General features: G+C 49.1%; 1 protein-coding gene across 1 annotated transcript in view; it reads right to left on the bottom strand.

The window, feature by feature from the left end:
- CSMD2 (CUB and Sushi multiple domains 2) overlaps positions 1-15,181 on the bottom strand; it is a gene marked incomplete at both ends in the record, with an annotated part of 666,759 nt that overhangs the window by 425,837 nt on the left and 225,741 nt on the right. The window contains 1 exon segment of the mRNA XM_082658204.1: positions 11,609-11,803. Within this exon segment, the coding sequence (XP_082514330.1) occupies positions 11,609-11,803 (195 nt within the window).

Here is a 15,181-nt window from a genome sequence, read left to right as displayed (position 1 = left end):
AAAAAAAAAAAAAAAAAAAAAAAGAGCCATGTACCACAATGTTCATTGCACCTCTATTTACAATAGCCAGGATATGGAAGCAACATAGGTGTCCATTGACAGATGAATGGATAAAGATGTGGCACATATGTACAATGGAATATTACTCAGCCATAAAAAGAAATGAAACTGAGTTTTTGTAGTGAGGTCGATGGACCCAGAGTCTGTCATACAGAGTGAATTAAGTCAGAAAGAGAAAAACAAATACCGTATGCTAACACATATATACGGAATCTAAAAAAAAAAAAGTTTCTGAAGAACGTAGGGGCAGGAGAAGAATAAAGACGCAGATGTAGAGAATAGACTTGAGGACATGAGGAGGGGGAAGGGTAAGCTGGGACGAAGTGAGAGTGGCATGGACATATATACACTACCAAATGTAAAATCGATATCTAGTGGGAAGCAGCCGCATAGCACAGGGAGATCAGCTCAGTGTTTTGTGACCACCAAGAGGGGTGGGATATGGAGCATGGGAGGGAGATGCAAGAGGGAGGGGACATGGGGATATATGTATATGTATAGCTGGTTCACTTTGTTATAAAGCAGAAACTAACACACCATCATAAAGCAATTATACTCCAATAAAGGTGTTAAAAAAAAGAAAAAGGTTTAGCGTCATAGGCCTTCCCTGAATCCCAAAGAGTACATTTAATTAGAAAAGTGAAACAATGCAGAAACAAAGGAAAAGAGTCAAGCAAGACAAAATAACAATAGTTTGGCCATAAAACAAAGTCAAGGGCCTTTAGTTCCGCCTCAAGGGCTATAGACAATATCCTGAGCCATATCCTTGTGTTGTTTTGCAGAGACTAAAACCCTCACCGGGTGAAAGAAGTTAAATGCATGCTGACCACCAGCATGTAGAACCCATATCTGTTGGAACCAGAAGGTTGATGATGTTGACTCCCAATTACCTCACCACCAACCAATCAGAAGAAATGTCCGCGAGCTGATCAGGCACCCCGTGACCCTCTCCCTCACCTTGTTTTTGAAAACCCTTGTGTGAATGCCATCAGGGAGTTCGGGTCTTTTAAACGTGAGCTGCCCATTCTCTTTGCTTGGCCTTGCAATAAACGCTATACTTTCCTTCACCACAATCCTGTGTCAGTAGTTTGGCTCTGCTGTGCATCAGGTGAGCAGACCCAGGTTTGGCTCAGTAACACTCCCTGCTTGATAGCAGTTTGGTAAGCCATCCTGACACAGTCAAACTTCCCAATTTTAGTCAACGACTTCCAGACTGTGCTGGAACTGAGCACTCGGAGCTTAAGACCCTCTAGCCAGAGGTGCCTGTCTACTCTGAAGATGGTACCTTTGCCGTTGGAGTCTTCCCTGCCTCTCAGGCTCCTTTGACACCCTTGTTCCTGCACCATTCTGTTTTGATTGAAGATGCTGTAAAAGTTGTTTGGAGGTTTTCTCACACTTTAAACAAGGTATCATATTTCATGGTTACAACTTCAGAGTCATAAAATATAACCTTCAGCTGACACCACACTCCTAAAATATTAATTTACACTTTCTCCTTCTGTGGCGATGGGCATTCTCCATTGTTATTAAGTCATGTATATTCTAGGGTGCAGGTGTGTTATGCTGATAGCTGCCTTTCCAAGTTTATGACTTTATTTATGATTGTCTTTAAGTTCCACTGAAATTTCCTCAATTAACTATAATTTTAGAGAACTATCCCTCAGCTCCCTTTGATGTCTGTTAACTCTCCAGTGACTCACAAATTTCAGGTAGGAATGGAGGAACCTACATTGTATTCCTCCCCACCCCACCCCCCACCATTTCAGGCCAATTCCAGGGCACAATCTTGGATGCCTAGAAGCTTTGGGGCCCTTGGCATTGGGGTTCTACCCGTATCCTCCCTCCCCAGGGCTACTCAGCCTCTGAGGAAAGGAAAATTCCAACAGGCCCCCTACTGGGGAGAAGCTACCATCTTACAACTCTAGTGCAAGGCTGAGAGGGCCAGGGCATCGTTGCCCCAAACCCACCAGCAGTGCTCCCCCTTTCCTTGTACTGTGCAGCTCAGTGTCCCTGCTCAACCTCATCAGTCCACTCTTCTCAGGATTCTGCCCCTTTATCCTTGGCTTTATCAAGGACACCCCTTCTTAAATGCCAACTGCCCGAGAGCACTGTTATTTCCGCCACCCCCAGAATTCTTCGTAGAAACTTCCCCCGAGGTGACCTTCTGAGAGGATGAATGTAAACAGGACACGGTATTCGGCTATGTACCTCTTCTTTGCTGCACTTTCATTACAGGCCAGGCATCGTGCTAAATGCTGTACCTGCATTTTCTCATTGAATCCTCAAACTGCTCAAAGAGACAGGTGTTATGTCACCCACAGTTTACAGATGAGGAAACTGAAGCTCAGAGAGTTTTTAAAACTTGCCCACAGTCACCCGGCTACTAAATGTTGGAGCCAGGATTCAAATCCATAACTCTCTGACTCCAGACCCACGCAAGTATCCACCTATTTCTCTGCCTGTCAGGCCTTGGTCACTGCAATGCCAGTCTTGACGTGGGCTTCCGGAAGCCCCAGATCCTGGAGGGGGCTTTTCCAGGTGGGAGAAGCCTCTTCCCACTCCCCATCTTCTCTGCCTGACGGGCCTGAGGCAGAGGCATTGTGCATTCTCCACAGCTAGGACCCCGCCACCCACGCTCAGGTAGAGGTGGGTGAGTCTTGGGTCAGGTTTCCTCATAAGAGACCCTGGTCCCCCAGACCCTGGCCCCCACCCCAAAGTGGCATCTGCCCAGCAGAACCGCCTCAGGCCCTTTCCCTGGGGCTTCTCTCCTAAAGAGCTCCTGGTACAAGTTAAAGAGGAAGGTCAAAGGGAAACCACAGCAGACGGGGCAGTCCCTGGTCTGGTGGACCCGTGCAGGGGATGTACCTAAGAGGGGACCAAGTTGTTGGGTCCCGGACCAAACTGCAGGAGCTCTGGAAGTAACGATGCCATCATGAGTCTCTTGCCATGGGTCACAGGCCATCGTCCTTGTCTACAGTAGACAGGGTTGGCCAAGATCGTGGCTGGCAGGCACATGGACTTGGGCAGAATCACCCTCTAGCTGTGTGACCACAGGCAAAGTACCTCACCTCACCAGGTCTCACTGTAAGATCTTAACCTCCTGGGGTTTTTGTAAGGATTAAATTAGATAACACAAGGTCTGGCACATAGCTAGTGCTTGATAAACGCTGGCCAGTGATGGCCGTGGCTCTGAGAACCACGACAGCTAACTGTCATTGAGTCATTGCTGTGAACAAGGCCCTCTGCTGCGAGTGGAGCATTGATCAACTTGAGCCCCACTTCACCTTCTGAGTTAAGTACTACTGTTATTATAATTCACAGGTGAGAAAACCAGGGCACAGAGAAGGGCACTCACACCCACAATCACTCAGCTAGTGGGTGTGAGTGGCAAGGCCAGGATTTGAATCCAGGTGATCGAACTCCAGAGCCCACATTCTGCGTGGTTCTGTGATAGTAACAGTAGTGATGGCAAAGGCGACAGGAGAAGGACTAGTGAGCCCAGTGGTAGTAGGGGGACCCCGTAGTTAGGAATGCCCTCTGGGAGCCATGGTCCATGCCAAGTCCCTGTGCTTGGAATCACTCGATGTCCACACTGTCTGGCAGGGTATGTGGTGCTTTCTGTATGCTGTATAATTTGAACAGCACAAGGGGTCCCAGCATGCAGTCCCCAGACCCTCCTGGCTATCTCCATTGCCACGTAGGGTCTCTCACCCCTCTCCTGATCTCTTTCTGGCTTGGAACTGCCCCCAGCCACAGAACTGATACCCCTACTTGGAGATCTCACAGGCATCTCAAACTTGACCCGGACAAAATGAGCTCTCTTGACTGCCTTTAGGGCACACACTTCCCACTCCCTGTTGCAGTCGTCCCCATCTTGGTCACTGGCATCCTCACCCTGCCAGCGCTCCAGAAAGAGCCTAGGAGTCAACCCCGACCCTTTGTTCCATCAGCACCTACATGCCTTCCATCAGCAAGGCTGTTGGCTGTGCCCCTAAACCACGGCCCCAGTTTACCCCCTTCCCTCCACCTCTACCACGGCCACCCTTGACCGAGATGCATCGTCTCCAGCCGGCACACCTGCCATAGCTGCCTCCTGACTGGCCTCCCAGTTGTGCCTCTTGCCAGCTACAATCCCTCTCCCTTCTAGCACCCGGGGTGATCATTTTACACAATGCTGAAAAGCCTTTCCTGGCTCCCTCCTGAATTTAGAACCAAACCCACACTTCCGGTCCTGCTCCACCACAGCCCCACCCACTCCCCTCGCCTCCCCCCCAGCTCTACGTTGCCCACTGTGGGTCTGCTTTCTGTTCCTCTAACAAGCTCTCTCCCACCTCAGGGTCTTTACACCTGCTGTTCCTTCTGTTGGGAATGCCCAGGTCATCACATAACAGGCTCCTTCTTGTCATTCAGGACTCAGTTCAAATGCCGCCTCCTCAGAGTCCCCTCCTGACGGCTCCCTCCTAAGCAGCCTCCCTTGTTACTAGTAACTTGATCTCCCTCATAGCTCCTATTACGATCTGAAATTTGTTTATTGGATTTCTTGCCTGTATTCTGCCTGAGGATGCTAAAACCTAAACGCTCTGAGATCACGGAACTTGGTCTGACTTATTCATCACTGCGATTCTCTGCATCTAGAACAATGTCTGGCACTTAATAAGGCAGTTAATAAATAAGGACTGAGTCAGTGACTGGCGGGCACATAGTAGGTACTCAACCAAAAGGTGTTAAATGCTGAGTGAATGAACAAGTAAGCAATCACCCTTTAAGGCCACTACTCATGTCCCCGCTTTAAAACTCAGAAGGGTTTAGCCAGCCGGTGACCCACAGCTCTGGGCTGACATGGCTAGGGTTGAATGTAGGCCTGTTTGAATCCATGCTCTTTCCATGCCTGACACTGCTTCTGTCTCAGATTTCACAGGTTCCTCTCCCTGGGGCCAAAAAATTTGGAATGCATCTGGGCACTGGCCGCCCAAGCTGCTGCAGACCGAATCCCTGTCTCCCTGGGTTTGGGGGCAGCCTGCAGTGTTAGGCTTGGACCTCAGGGGCCAAGTCTTTCTTGTTCAGGATGCTTTCTCTCTACCACCTGCCTCTCAGCGCTCAGAGCATCTGAACGTGATTCCTTCCCCATGCGGTCCTCTTTGATCCAGGGCCAATGTCCCTCACAAGTCAGGGGCCTGTTGCTGAAATCCACATGTTCTCCCTTCTTACGGATCAAAGAGGTTCCGCAAGGTTCAGGGCTCCCACGGACTTCCGCCTTTGAAAAGGTGCCGAAAGTGACACAAAGTGAAGGGAGACCATGTGGTCTCTGCCACCTGTCACCTGTCTCACTGCAAAGCATCTCCAGTCACCCCACCTCACAACACCCCACCCTTCCTCCTTCCCTCTGCCACCTGGGCCAAGCCTTGATGGGCTGGGCCTCCTTCGAGGTGAGACCTGCACCTGCTCTGCCCCTAGACCCTGGATGGCCCCCATTCCCTCTTGGTCTGGGCTGTGTCTCCAGACTGAGCTCACCTTTCAGCCAGGCGAGTGGCGTCTGCTGTTTGAGGCAGAGGCACCACCCTCCAAGCTGCTCTGTGAAGCCTGGGACTCAAGGAGCTCGTGTCACTCTGAGCTGCCGGGCAGGTTGGCGAACCCAGGCCAGTAATTTCCCTTTTGGGCTCGTATGTCTACATAATCCTGGTGGGGAATTGGACCCATCCAGCCGTCGGTTCACTCAGCAAGTATTTACGGACAGTATTTACGGACCACTGCCCAGTGGGTGAGGTTTATCCACTTACAGATGCCAGCCCTTGAGAGTTCTACACGAGAGAAAGAAAGGCCAAGAGGCTTTAATCCTCCCTGAGTCTGAACCCATTAACCCCGGCATGACCACAGCTCCTGGTACCATGAGGCGCACGAGGAGGACCCTTCTCTGTTCCTTTCAGCTCAGCCTACTAAGGAAGGGCAGTATGGAAAATCACTTCCAGAAAATCACAGGCATTATTGAGGATGCTTCTCACGCTATTCTTGCAGCACGTGGTGAATTAGACAGAGAAATGGACCCGAATCGCAGGCAGTGGAGGGCCCTGGGGGCTCGGAGAGTGGGACAGCATTTTGTGCCCTCCCAGTTCTGAGCAGAGCTCTGTCTCAGGCGCCTCAGGCCCCGGGGAGTCTCCGGGGCTCGAAGCCCTTTTGAAAGCAAGATTTCACATGCTCGGCTGGCTTCCTTGGTGTGTGCATTCTGGAAGGGCGCATTTCTGCTGTGGCTAATTGCAAGCTACTTAGAGAGGACTTAGAAAAGTCGGCCTCGGCCTCCTTCCGGAAGGGCCTTGTGCTCCACGCTAAGGAATCTGAACTTGACCCTGTCAGTGATAAAGAGTCACTGGCGGGAGTCCGAGCAACGTGTGATGCTGTCAGATCTGTGTCTTAGGAAGTTCACTCCCGCGGTGGAGAATGAATTGGGATGTGTGTGGTGGGGTGACTGGAGACGCTATGCAGTGAGACAGGTGAGAGCTGAGAGGGCCTGGGACCATCACCCCTGAAGAGCGGCAAGGGCATGGAGGCCAGTGTCAGTGCAGAGACGGATTTGCCAGGTCGCGGTGACTAAGGGTACAGGGAAGGGTGAGGAGTGTAAAGATGTCACTGTGGTGTCTGGCTTGGCCACCTCGGATGGTGACACTCTTCACCGAGCTGGGGAAGGCAACAAAAAAAGCAGGTTTGGGAAAATAGAAAGAGTTAGGTTCTGGGCGTGCTGCATGGGAAGCACCCTCCAGGGAGGGCTTCAGGTGAGTTCGATATCACTGTGGGCCTGAAGCTCAGGACAGAGGGAGGGCTGGAGGTAGAGACTGAAGAGTCGTCCCCAAGCAACAGTAGAAGCCTCGGAGTGGATGAGAAATTCCAAGAGAGGCAAGAAGTTCCCAGAGAAGAGGTCATGCTGGGCCCTCTGGCTTCAAGGGGAAAGAGGAGGAGAAAAGTCAGTGGAGAAGAAGTGGGGAAAGAATCATTGTCATCTGAGAGGTTGAGAGAAAATCAGGAGTGACTTGGGAGAGAGCTGTGGCCCCAAAGGCTCTGCACACCCATGAATTACTGCTGTGATGTGAACACTGGGGGAGCACCCCAGCCCACTCTGCCCACTGAAAGGCCAGCCCTCACCGCCCCCATGCCAGGACGTGCAGACCCTGCACTGCGGGGCCATGGTCTGACCTGGCAAAGGAAGCCCTCCTTGAGGCAGCCCTCATCTTATCTTTGACTAGTGGGTTAACAAAAAAGATATTTTAACAGCCAGCCCCAGGGTTTCTTCCAAGTGAAAGCTCTCTCTGTTAGAGACAATATCACCCTATACCTAAAGAGCTTGGGTCGGGGAGGGAGACATCAGCCTGTAAGGAGATGGCAAAGCCAAGGGCAACCGGGCTCTTGTGCCTAAGAAGTCGACAGAAGTCCTGAGACGGGGCCGAGGTCGAGAGGCAGCAAAGTGGAGGAGGCTGGAGTGAGACGAGAGGGGGCAACGCACATCACAGGGAAGCCGGGGCTTGCCAAGACAGAAGCCAGGGAGAAGCTTCGGGGGGGGGGGACCGAAAGGCTCTGGGGTTCCTGACTGCTCCAATTTTCATTTCAAGCCACTTGCATTGTTGAGGTGTGAAGTCCCTGCATTGCCACAAACCTCCAATAAAGGCTGTGCTGCATGCAAACACCTTTGTTAATGGTTTTGTTTTTGTTTGGGGCGGGGGTCAGGAAAAATGGGCCAAGTTTTCAACTTACGTTGGCAGAGCAGAACCAAGACGGGTGAGGCATGGCAGTGAGTTCAAGGTTCAAAGGAAGCCAGAGCTGACAAAGATTCCTGAAAATACTTGGAGGGATTGTAGATTTCCACCTCATTAAGATGGGATACGGATGTGAATTGTACTTCAGAGGACAGGGTGACAGTCCCTCTGCCTCTGATATATGGGCTACATTTGTCTTTAGTTTCCATATTGATTAAAAAAGTATGATATTTATAGTTCTGTAAAAAGAACGAGAATTGTGTTTTCCGTTTCACAGCTCACATACTTAATTTCATTTACTATCATGTTTCACATTCTGTTACCATGTTACAACTCTGATGCCTTTCCTTGGAAGATCAGTGTGTTAAACCGTGACATCCTCTGGGCAGGGAGTGGGTAGAGGTGCCATCAGGAAGAGTGGAAACAGCAGATTCAGACCACAGTTAGGCCACTCAGGGCCACACACTTGTGTGTAGGGGCCAAGGTCTCATATGATTGGTTTGGACATTCCCGGTATCAATCACATGAAGAGAGACGTGTCCCAAGTTATCCCATGTTAGAAAGGGGGCCTGAGAGGAGGGGACTTAGGAAGGCGAGAAATGAGACTAGTTTCCCCAGGCTCCATCAAAAAGGACCAACCAAGGCTGAGGCCAATTCTATTGGCTGAGGAGGGCTGAACAAACACAGAGTCAAGCGGCAACTCAGATTGATTGCTTGTGGCTTGCCTGTTTGAAAGGAATTCACAGTTGCCTCCAGACTCAAGCAGGAAGGGTACTATGATCAATTAATTATGGGAATGGTAGAAGAGAAAGGGATCTATGTGCCAAGTATTTTCTATTGCTCGTGTAGACAGGAAAATGGGTGTGAGCATATGGTGGAAGGAGGGAGCTGCTTCTCCTCGAGCTAGTCTCCTGATAGTAATTACAGAAAACCTTCCTCTAAACTTGAACCCAAGGAGAGCTACTTGTTCCAATCACTTCTCAACTCCTTGAAACAATCCTCCTAGACTTATACCTGGGTGTTTGGAGATCCATGGGATTTCAAGATGAGGGTTTCAAGAAGGAAAGAGTGGTCAAGAATGCAAAAGCCTGTTGAGACATCAAGGAATATAAGGGCCAAAACAATTCCCATTTGACTTGGCAACGATGCAAAATATTTGCGGCAAAGGCCAGTTTGCAGGGGAGTAAGTGGGAGATGAGGATAGACAAGGCTGGGTGGAGCTTTCAAGACGCTGGGCATTGTTGGTGTCATGAGGAAACCCTTCTCATGATGTCACAGTTTGTATAAGGTGGTTAAAAATATCTACATGTATTATAATCTCAATCATATATATATTCACAATATATGCATGTATGCAATATGTATTAGACAAAGCTGGAGGCATAACCCTCCCAGACTTCAGACAATACTATAAAGCTATAATAATCAAAACAGTATGGTATTGCACACAAAAACAGACGTATGGATCAATGGAACAGAATAGAGACCCCAGAAATAAACCCACATGCCTACAGTCAATTAATCTTCAACAAAGGAGGCAGGAGCATACAATGGAGAACAGTCTCTTCAGCAAATGGTGCTGGGAAAGCTGAAGAGCCACATGTAAATCAATGAAGTTAGAACACTCCTTCACACCACACACAAAAATAAACTCAAAATGGCTTAAAGACTTAAATAAAAGACATGACACTGTAAAACTCCCAGAAGAGAACATAGGCAAACATTCTCAGATATAAATTGTACCAATGTTTTCTTCACTCAGTCTACCAAGACAAAAGAAATAAAAGCAAAAGTAAACAAATGGGACCTAATCAAACTTATAGGAAACCACCAACAAAATGAAAAGACAACCTACAGAATGGGAGAAAATATTTGCAAACAATGCGACCAACAAGGGCTTAAATTCCAAAATATGCAAACAGCTCAATATCAAAAACACAACCCAATCCAAAAATGGGCAGAAGACCTAAATAGGCATTTTCCAAAGAAGACATACAGATGGCCAACAGGCACAGGAAAAGATGCTCAACATCACTAATTATTAGAGAACTGCAAATCAAAAGTACAATGAGGTACCACCTCACACCAATCAGAACGGCCATTAGCAAAAAGTCTACAAATAATAAATGCTGGAGAGGAGGGAAATGTGGAGATAAGGGAACCCTCCTGCACTGTTGGTGGGAATGTACATTGGTGCAGCCACTATGGAGAACAGTATGGAGGTTCCTTAAAAAACTAAAAATAGAGGTGCCATATGACCCAGCAATCCTGCTTCTGGGCATAGATCCAGAAAAGAGGAAAACTCTAACTCGAACAGATACGTGCACCCAATGTTCATAACAGCAGTATTTACCATAGGCAAGACGTGGAAGCAACCTAAATGTGCATCAACAAATGAACAGATAAAGATATTACACACACACACACACACACACACACACACACACACGAAGGAATATTACTGAGCCATCAAAAAGAATGCAATAATACCATCTGCAGCAACATGAATGGACCTAGAGATTATCACACTAAGTGAAGTAAGTCAGAGAAGACAAATACCATACATCATTTACATGGAGAATCTTAAAAAAAATGACGTAAATGAACTTATTTACAAAACAGAAACAGATGCACAGACAAAGAAAACAAATTTATGGTTACCAAAGGGGAAGCCAGGGGCAGGGGGAGGATAAATTAGGAGCTTGGGATTAACAGATATATATACTATTATAAATAAAATAGTATATTTTAAAATATACTATTTTATATACAATAGTATATTTTATATACTATTGTATATAAAATAGATAAATAACAAGGTCCTACTGTATAGCACAGAGACCTATATTCAATATCTTGTAATAACCTGTAATGGAAAATAATCTGAAAAAGAATATATATGTATATCTGTATCACATTGCTGTACTAACACAGCATTGTAAATCAATTATACTTCAATTTAAAAAAAAGAGGAAGAAGATGGGAAGGGAATATATGAAAATCGTGGTTAAAAATGGGTAAATTTTGTTTCTTCTTTATTCTCTTCTGTATTTTCTAAGCTCACTTAAAATGATCATGTGCTCTTTTTATCATCAGATAAGAGGCATGGGAAATTATTTTTGAAATAAGCTTGATTACTATACAGGGGCAATAAGAAATAGGCTGGGAAGGGGGTGACCAACTGTCTCGGTTTGCCTGGGACTGAGGGGGTTTCCAGGATGTGGGACTTTTGGAGCTAAGAAATGGGAAAGTACCAGGGAAACCAGGATAAGTTGGTTACCCTAGCTGGGAGGCTGGACCGATGCAGCACTGAAGGAAGTTGGGTTTTTCTGGGGGGCAGTGCTGGGGGAAAGAGGTTTTGAGCATATTTGAAGACTGGGAGGAGGACACCATTATATAGGGAGAGAGGTTGAATTTACAGAAAAGAGAGAAGAACTGCCGGCGTGAGATCAATAGGAAAACAGCTGGGAGACAGCCGTGCACAGGAGACACATCGGTAACAGGAAGAGAAATGATGTATCTTCCGAGATAGGAGGGCAGGAGGGAAGGGCAGGCAGACTAAAAATAAATTTGTTGATGCAGGGGAAGCAGGTTGAGGGAGTGCACACCTGAGGACTACGAGGTCCAGGGAGGCCTAAAAGCCCCTAGAATACCTGGGGACCCGGAGGACCCTTGGTGGCCCCCAGACATGGGCTCCCCATAATGGGTACCCCACCTCCTGCTGGAGTGGATGGAGACTGGGTCCCACTGGAAGCTGCAGCATCCCTCCAAGGTGCTGCCCACCCCTCAGGCCCTCCCTGGCCACCTACCTCTGCAGGAGGGCAGCGGGAAGTCCCACGTGGCACTGTTCTCAGAGCCAGCGTGGCAAGTAAGCACGGCATGGCCCTCCAGGAAGAAGCCGGGGTTGCAGCTGTAGCGGACCTTGTCGCCGAGGTTGAAGGTTGAGCCCTGCTGGACGCCGTTGGGCAGCCGCCCGGGGTTCCCACACGTGTGGCTGGGGAGAGCTGTGAGCAAAAGGAGAGACACGCAGCCCGTGAGCAGGTCTCCAGCCCTGACACCTGGCCTCTGAGCAGCAGCTCTCTGGGTGACCCTCCTCCCCGGACCTCCTTTCCTCCGTAGGACAGGGCTGCCCCTGAAGGCTGCCTGGTCCCTGAGTACTCGCAGGGCTCACACGTTCAGGAGGAGCCGCACACGCAACTTATACCTGGACATCCAGGTTTCCTGCCTTTTCTCATGTGCAGCCCTGGATGTGAAGTATGTCTGAACTGTGGGTAAGCATCAGTTAAATCCATTTCACCTGTATCCTGCCTTCACCAATCAAGGTCGTTTTAACTGTTGCTACAAAAGACTTGCATGTCCTCCAAGAGCCTGAACAATAAGATGTTTGCCTGAATTGTTTTCCAGGAACTTGTGTCTAGTTCAAATTAAGCCAGTTAAGACTAGCTCTAACTGGACATGCGCAAGTGTCTGCTTGTTGACTTTTGATGTGGGAGGGCCCCAAACTCCACCCTCAGATGGTGCTAAGCACCCCCAAAATGGAGGCCTGTAGCTTAGTTACGCCTGAGCAGACCGATGATTACTGCAGCTTTTTCCAACCACCTTTCCCCACGCTCCCCAAGCTCCCCACGCCTCAGACCACACTGCTTCTTTAGTCTCTATCCCACAGATACCCTAAGCCCCTTGCCTTTGGGAAGGCCGATTTGAGACTTGTTCTCCCATCTCCTCGCTTGGCTGCTTTGTGAATAAACACTCTCTTTGCTGCAAACCCCGGCGTCTCAGAGCTTTGGCTAAAACGAACCTGGTTCAGTAACACGTCCATCCCCTCACTCGAGATGGCCCAGGGAAATCACTTTAATCTCTTGGGTTTGGTTGCTCTGATCTCAGACTCCACAGTCCCTTCCATGGGACACAGACAGTGGCACGGAGTAGGTGCTCATTAAACCCGATGTCCTTTCTTTAACGATCTGCCCCAGCAGCCAGAGTTGTACTTTGGCCCAGCAGGTTTGGGGGAGTTGAAGGGGTCATTAGTGCTGGAGTAAGCAGTGAGGTAGGGAGACAAGAACCTGAGTTCTGATCAGACTGACCCGTTTCAAGGGGAAAATAGGGAGCCGGAGAATAAGATGTACAGTGTGCCACCTGAGCCGGAGCAATAACGCCAGCTGCCAGTGTGGACTCATTATCCAGAGGAAATGGTCTTGGTGAAGGTGCGTGAGATCATGACCCGCCAGTCAGGAGGGAGAAAGGGAGGGCGCAGCTCCTCTGTGCCCGAGTCTCTTGTTCAACCTGACTCAGCTCCCCCTACCCTCTGCCTTTCTTCCTAGAGTTGGAACTGCCTGTGTCCAGAAGGTCCCACCTCCTACCATTTCACACCTCCCCATAAGGCAAGGACAAGTGGTAACAGCCGTGTCCAGATTGCCATCCAAGTACCTCTCCATTAATTCATCTGGCGATGGTTTATTGAGGCCAACCCTGAGAGGCCGCAGAGCAGGGTGGTGGAAAGTACAGACCCGAGAGCCTCAGTGCTTGGGTTTGCATCACAGCCTGATGGATAACTACCTGTGGGACCTTGAGCTAGTCTCTTAACCTCTCTGTGCCTCAGTTTCCTCCTTTGTAAGAGGCGGTTCGCAATAGTACCTTCCTCTGGGGTCACTGTGAGCATTACGTGAGTGGAGGTATGTAAAGCCTGGATACAGTGAGTACCACACAAGTGAATCTCAGTTCCCAGTCCATTGGGAGATGCATACGATTGAAGGTATGTTAAGTGTTATGATGAGATAGGGACCAGGCAGGGGAACAAACCCAGTCAGGGGGTAGTCTGGGCCAGCTTCTTGGAAGAGGTGATGTCTATGCTGAACCCTGAGAGATTAGTAAGAATTAGCTAGGTCAAAGTGCGTTCCAGGCAGAGGAAATATCATGTGCAAAGGCCCTGAGGCCAGAGACAACCTAAGAGATCAGAGAGTCTGGAATAAGAGGGTAAGGGTGGCAGTGATTAGGAATAAAGATGAAGAAGTGGAGACGGCCAGCCTGGATTCTAGAGAGCTTCCCAGGCCCTTGCAGTACCCTCTTCCAGCCCATATTTCTGTCTTCCAGGACCCTCTTTGCCAGCCTTGCTGATCTCAGAGCCCTCAGAAAGAAGGCTTTCTCTCCCACTTCTCCTCTCCTCCCAGGAGGAGACAGCTTGTTGTAGAGGGAAAGGGCGGACTTTGGTACTAGCTTGATCTGGTCTGAAGCCAGGTGCTGTCACTGTCTTACTCTGTGGCCTTGAGTCATGTGAGCTCTCTGAGCCTTAGTTTCCTCAACTGAGAAAGGAGGACAGTAATATCTAGTGGTTGATGAGGTTACTGATAATAACTGATGCATGGCTGGCACAGTGCCCAGCACAGAGTAGGTGCTCAAAAACGACAGGTGTTATCCTTCCACTGTACTGTAGGGCCATGCAGTCCTTGGGTGTATCCTGGGAGCCTGACACAGTGTGTGACACTTGTAGGGACATATCTGAGTGTTCATCAATTAGTCATTTGGAAGGGTTACCCACTGATACATCAATTCCTTCATACGACGGAAATATATTGTGGGCCTACTGCACTCTGTGCCGGTAGTACAGCAATGAACTAGACAAAAGGGCCCCTGCCCTTATGTTTTTGTGGAAGAACTATCTTAAGGGAGGAAGAGCTCCTCCAGGCCCGTTCTCTACCTCTGACAAGTGACATAACCCAGGTGAAAGGATTGACTTCCGTCACCCTGTCTATTAGCCTAGCTTAGAATAGTCCTTGGGCTGCTGGATACCTTGGCATTTCCCATGATCCCACAGTGCTGTCTTCCTTGGCATTTCCCACGATCCCATGCTACTGGCTTCCTTGGCATTCCCCACGATCCAGCTCTGTTGGCTTCCTTGGTATTCCCTACGATCCCACAGTGCTGGCTTCCTTGGCATTTCCCATGGCCCCATGCTGCTGGCTACCTTGGCATTTCCCATGATCCCACAGTGCTGGCTTCCTTGGCATTTCCCATGATCCCACAGTGCTGGCTTCCTTGGCATTTCCCATGATCCCATGCTACTGGCTTCCTTGGCATTTCCCATGATCCCGCTCTGTTGGCTTTCTTGGCATTTCCCATGATCCCGCTCTGTTGGCTTTCTTGGCATTCCCCACGATCCCGTGCTGCTGGCTTCCCTGGCATTTCCCATGATCCCACAGTGCTGTCTTCCTTGGCATTTCCCACGATCCCACACTACTGGCCACAGTGGAGGCAGGAACTGCGATGTGTTTGTGAGTGTTGGGGGTGGGAGGGGCAGGTCAGGTAAACATTTGGAGAAGAAAGCAAACTAAGGTGAGGGGAGGGAGCCAACCTGGGAAATGGGCTGAGAACTGGTGTAGAACTAA

The sequence above is a fragment of the Grampus griseus genome (assembly GCF_964374135.1).
Source record: "Grampus griseus genome assembly, chromosome: 1".
NCBI classification, from domain to species: Eukaryota; Metazoa; Chordata; class Mammalia; order Artiodactyla; family Delphinidae; genus Grampus; species Grampus griseus.
Note: the sequence above shows the minus strand (reverse complement) of the source record. Positions and strands in the feature narration are given on the sequence as shown.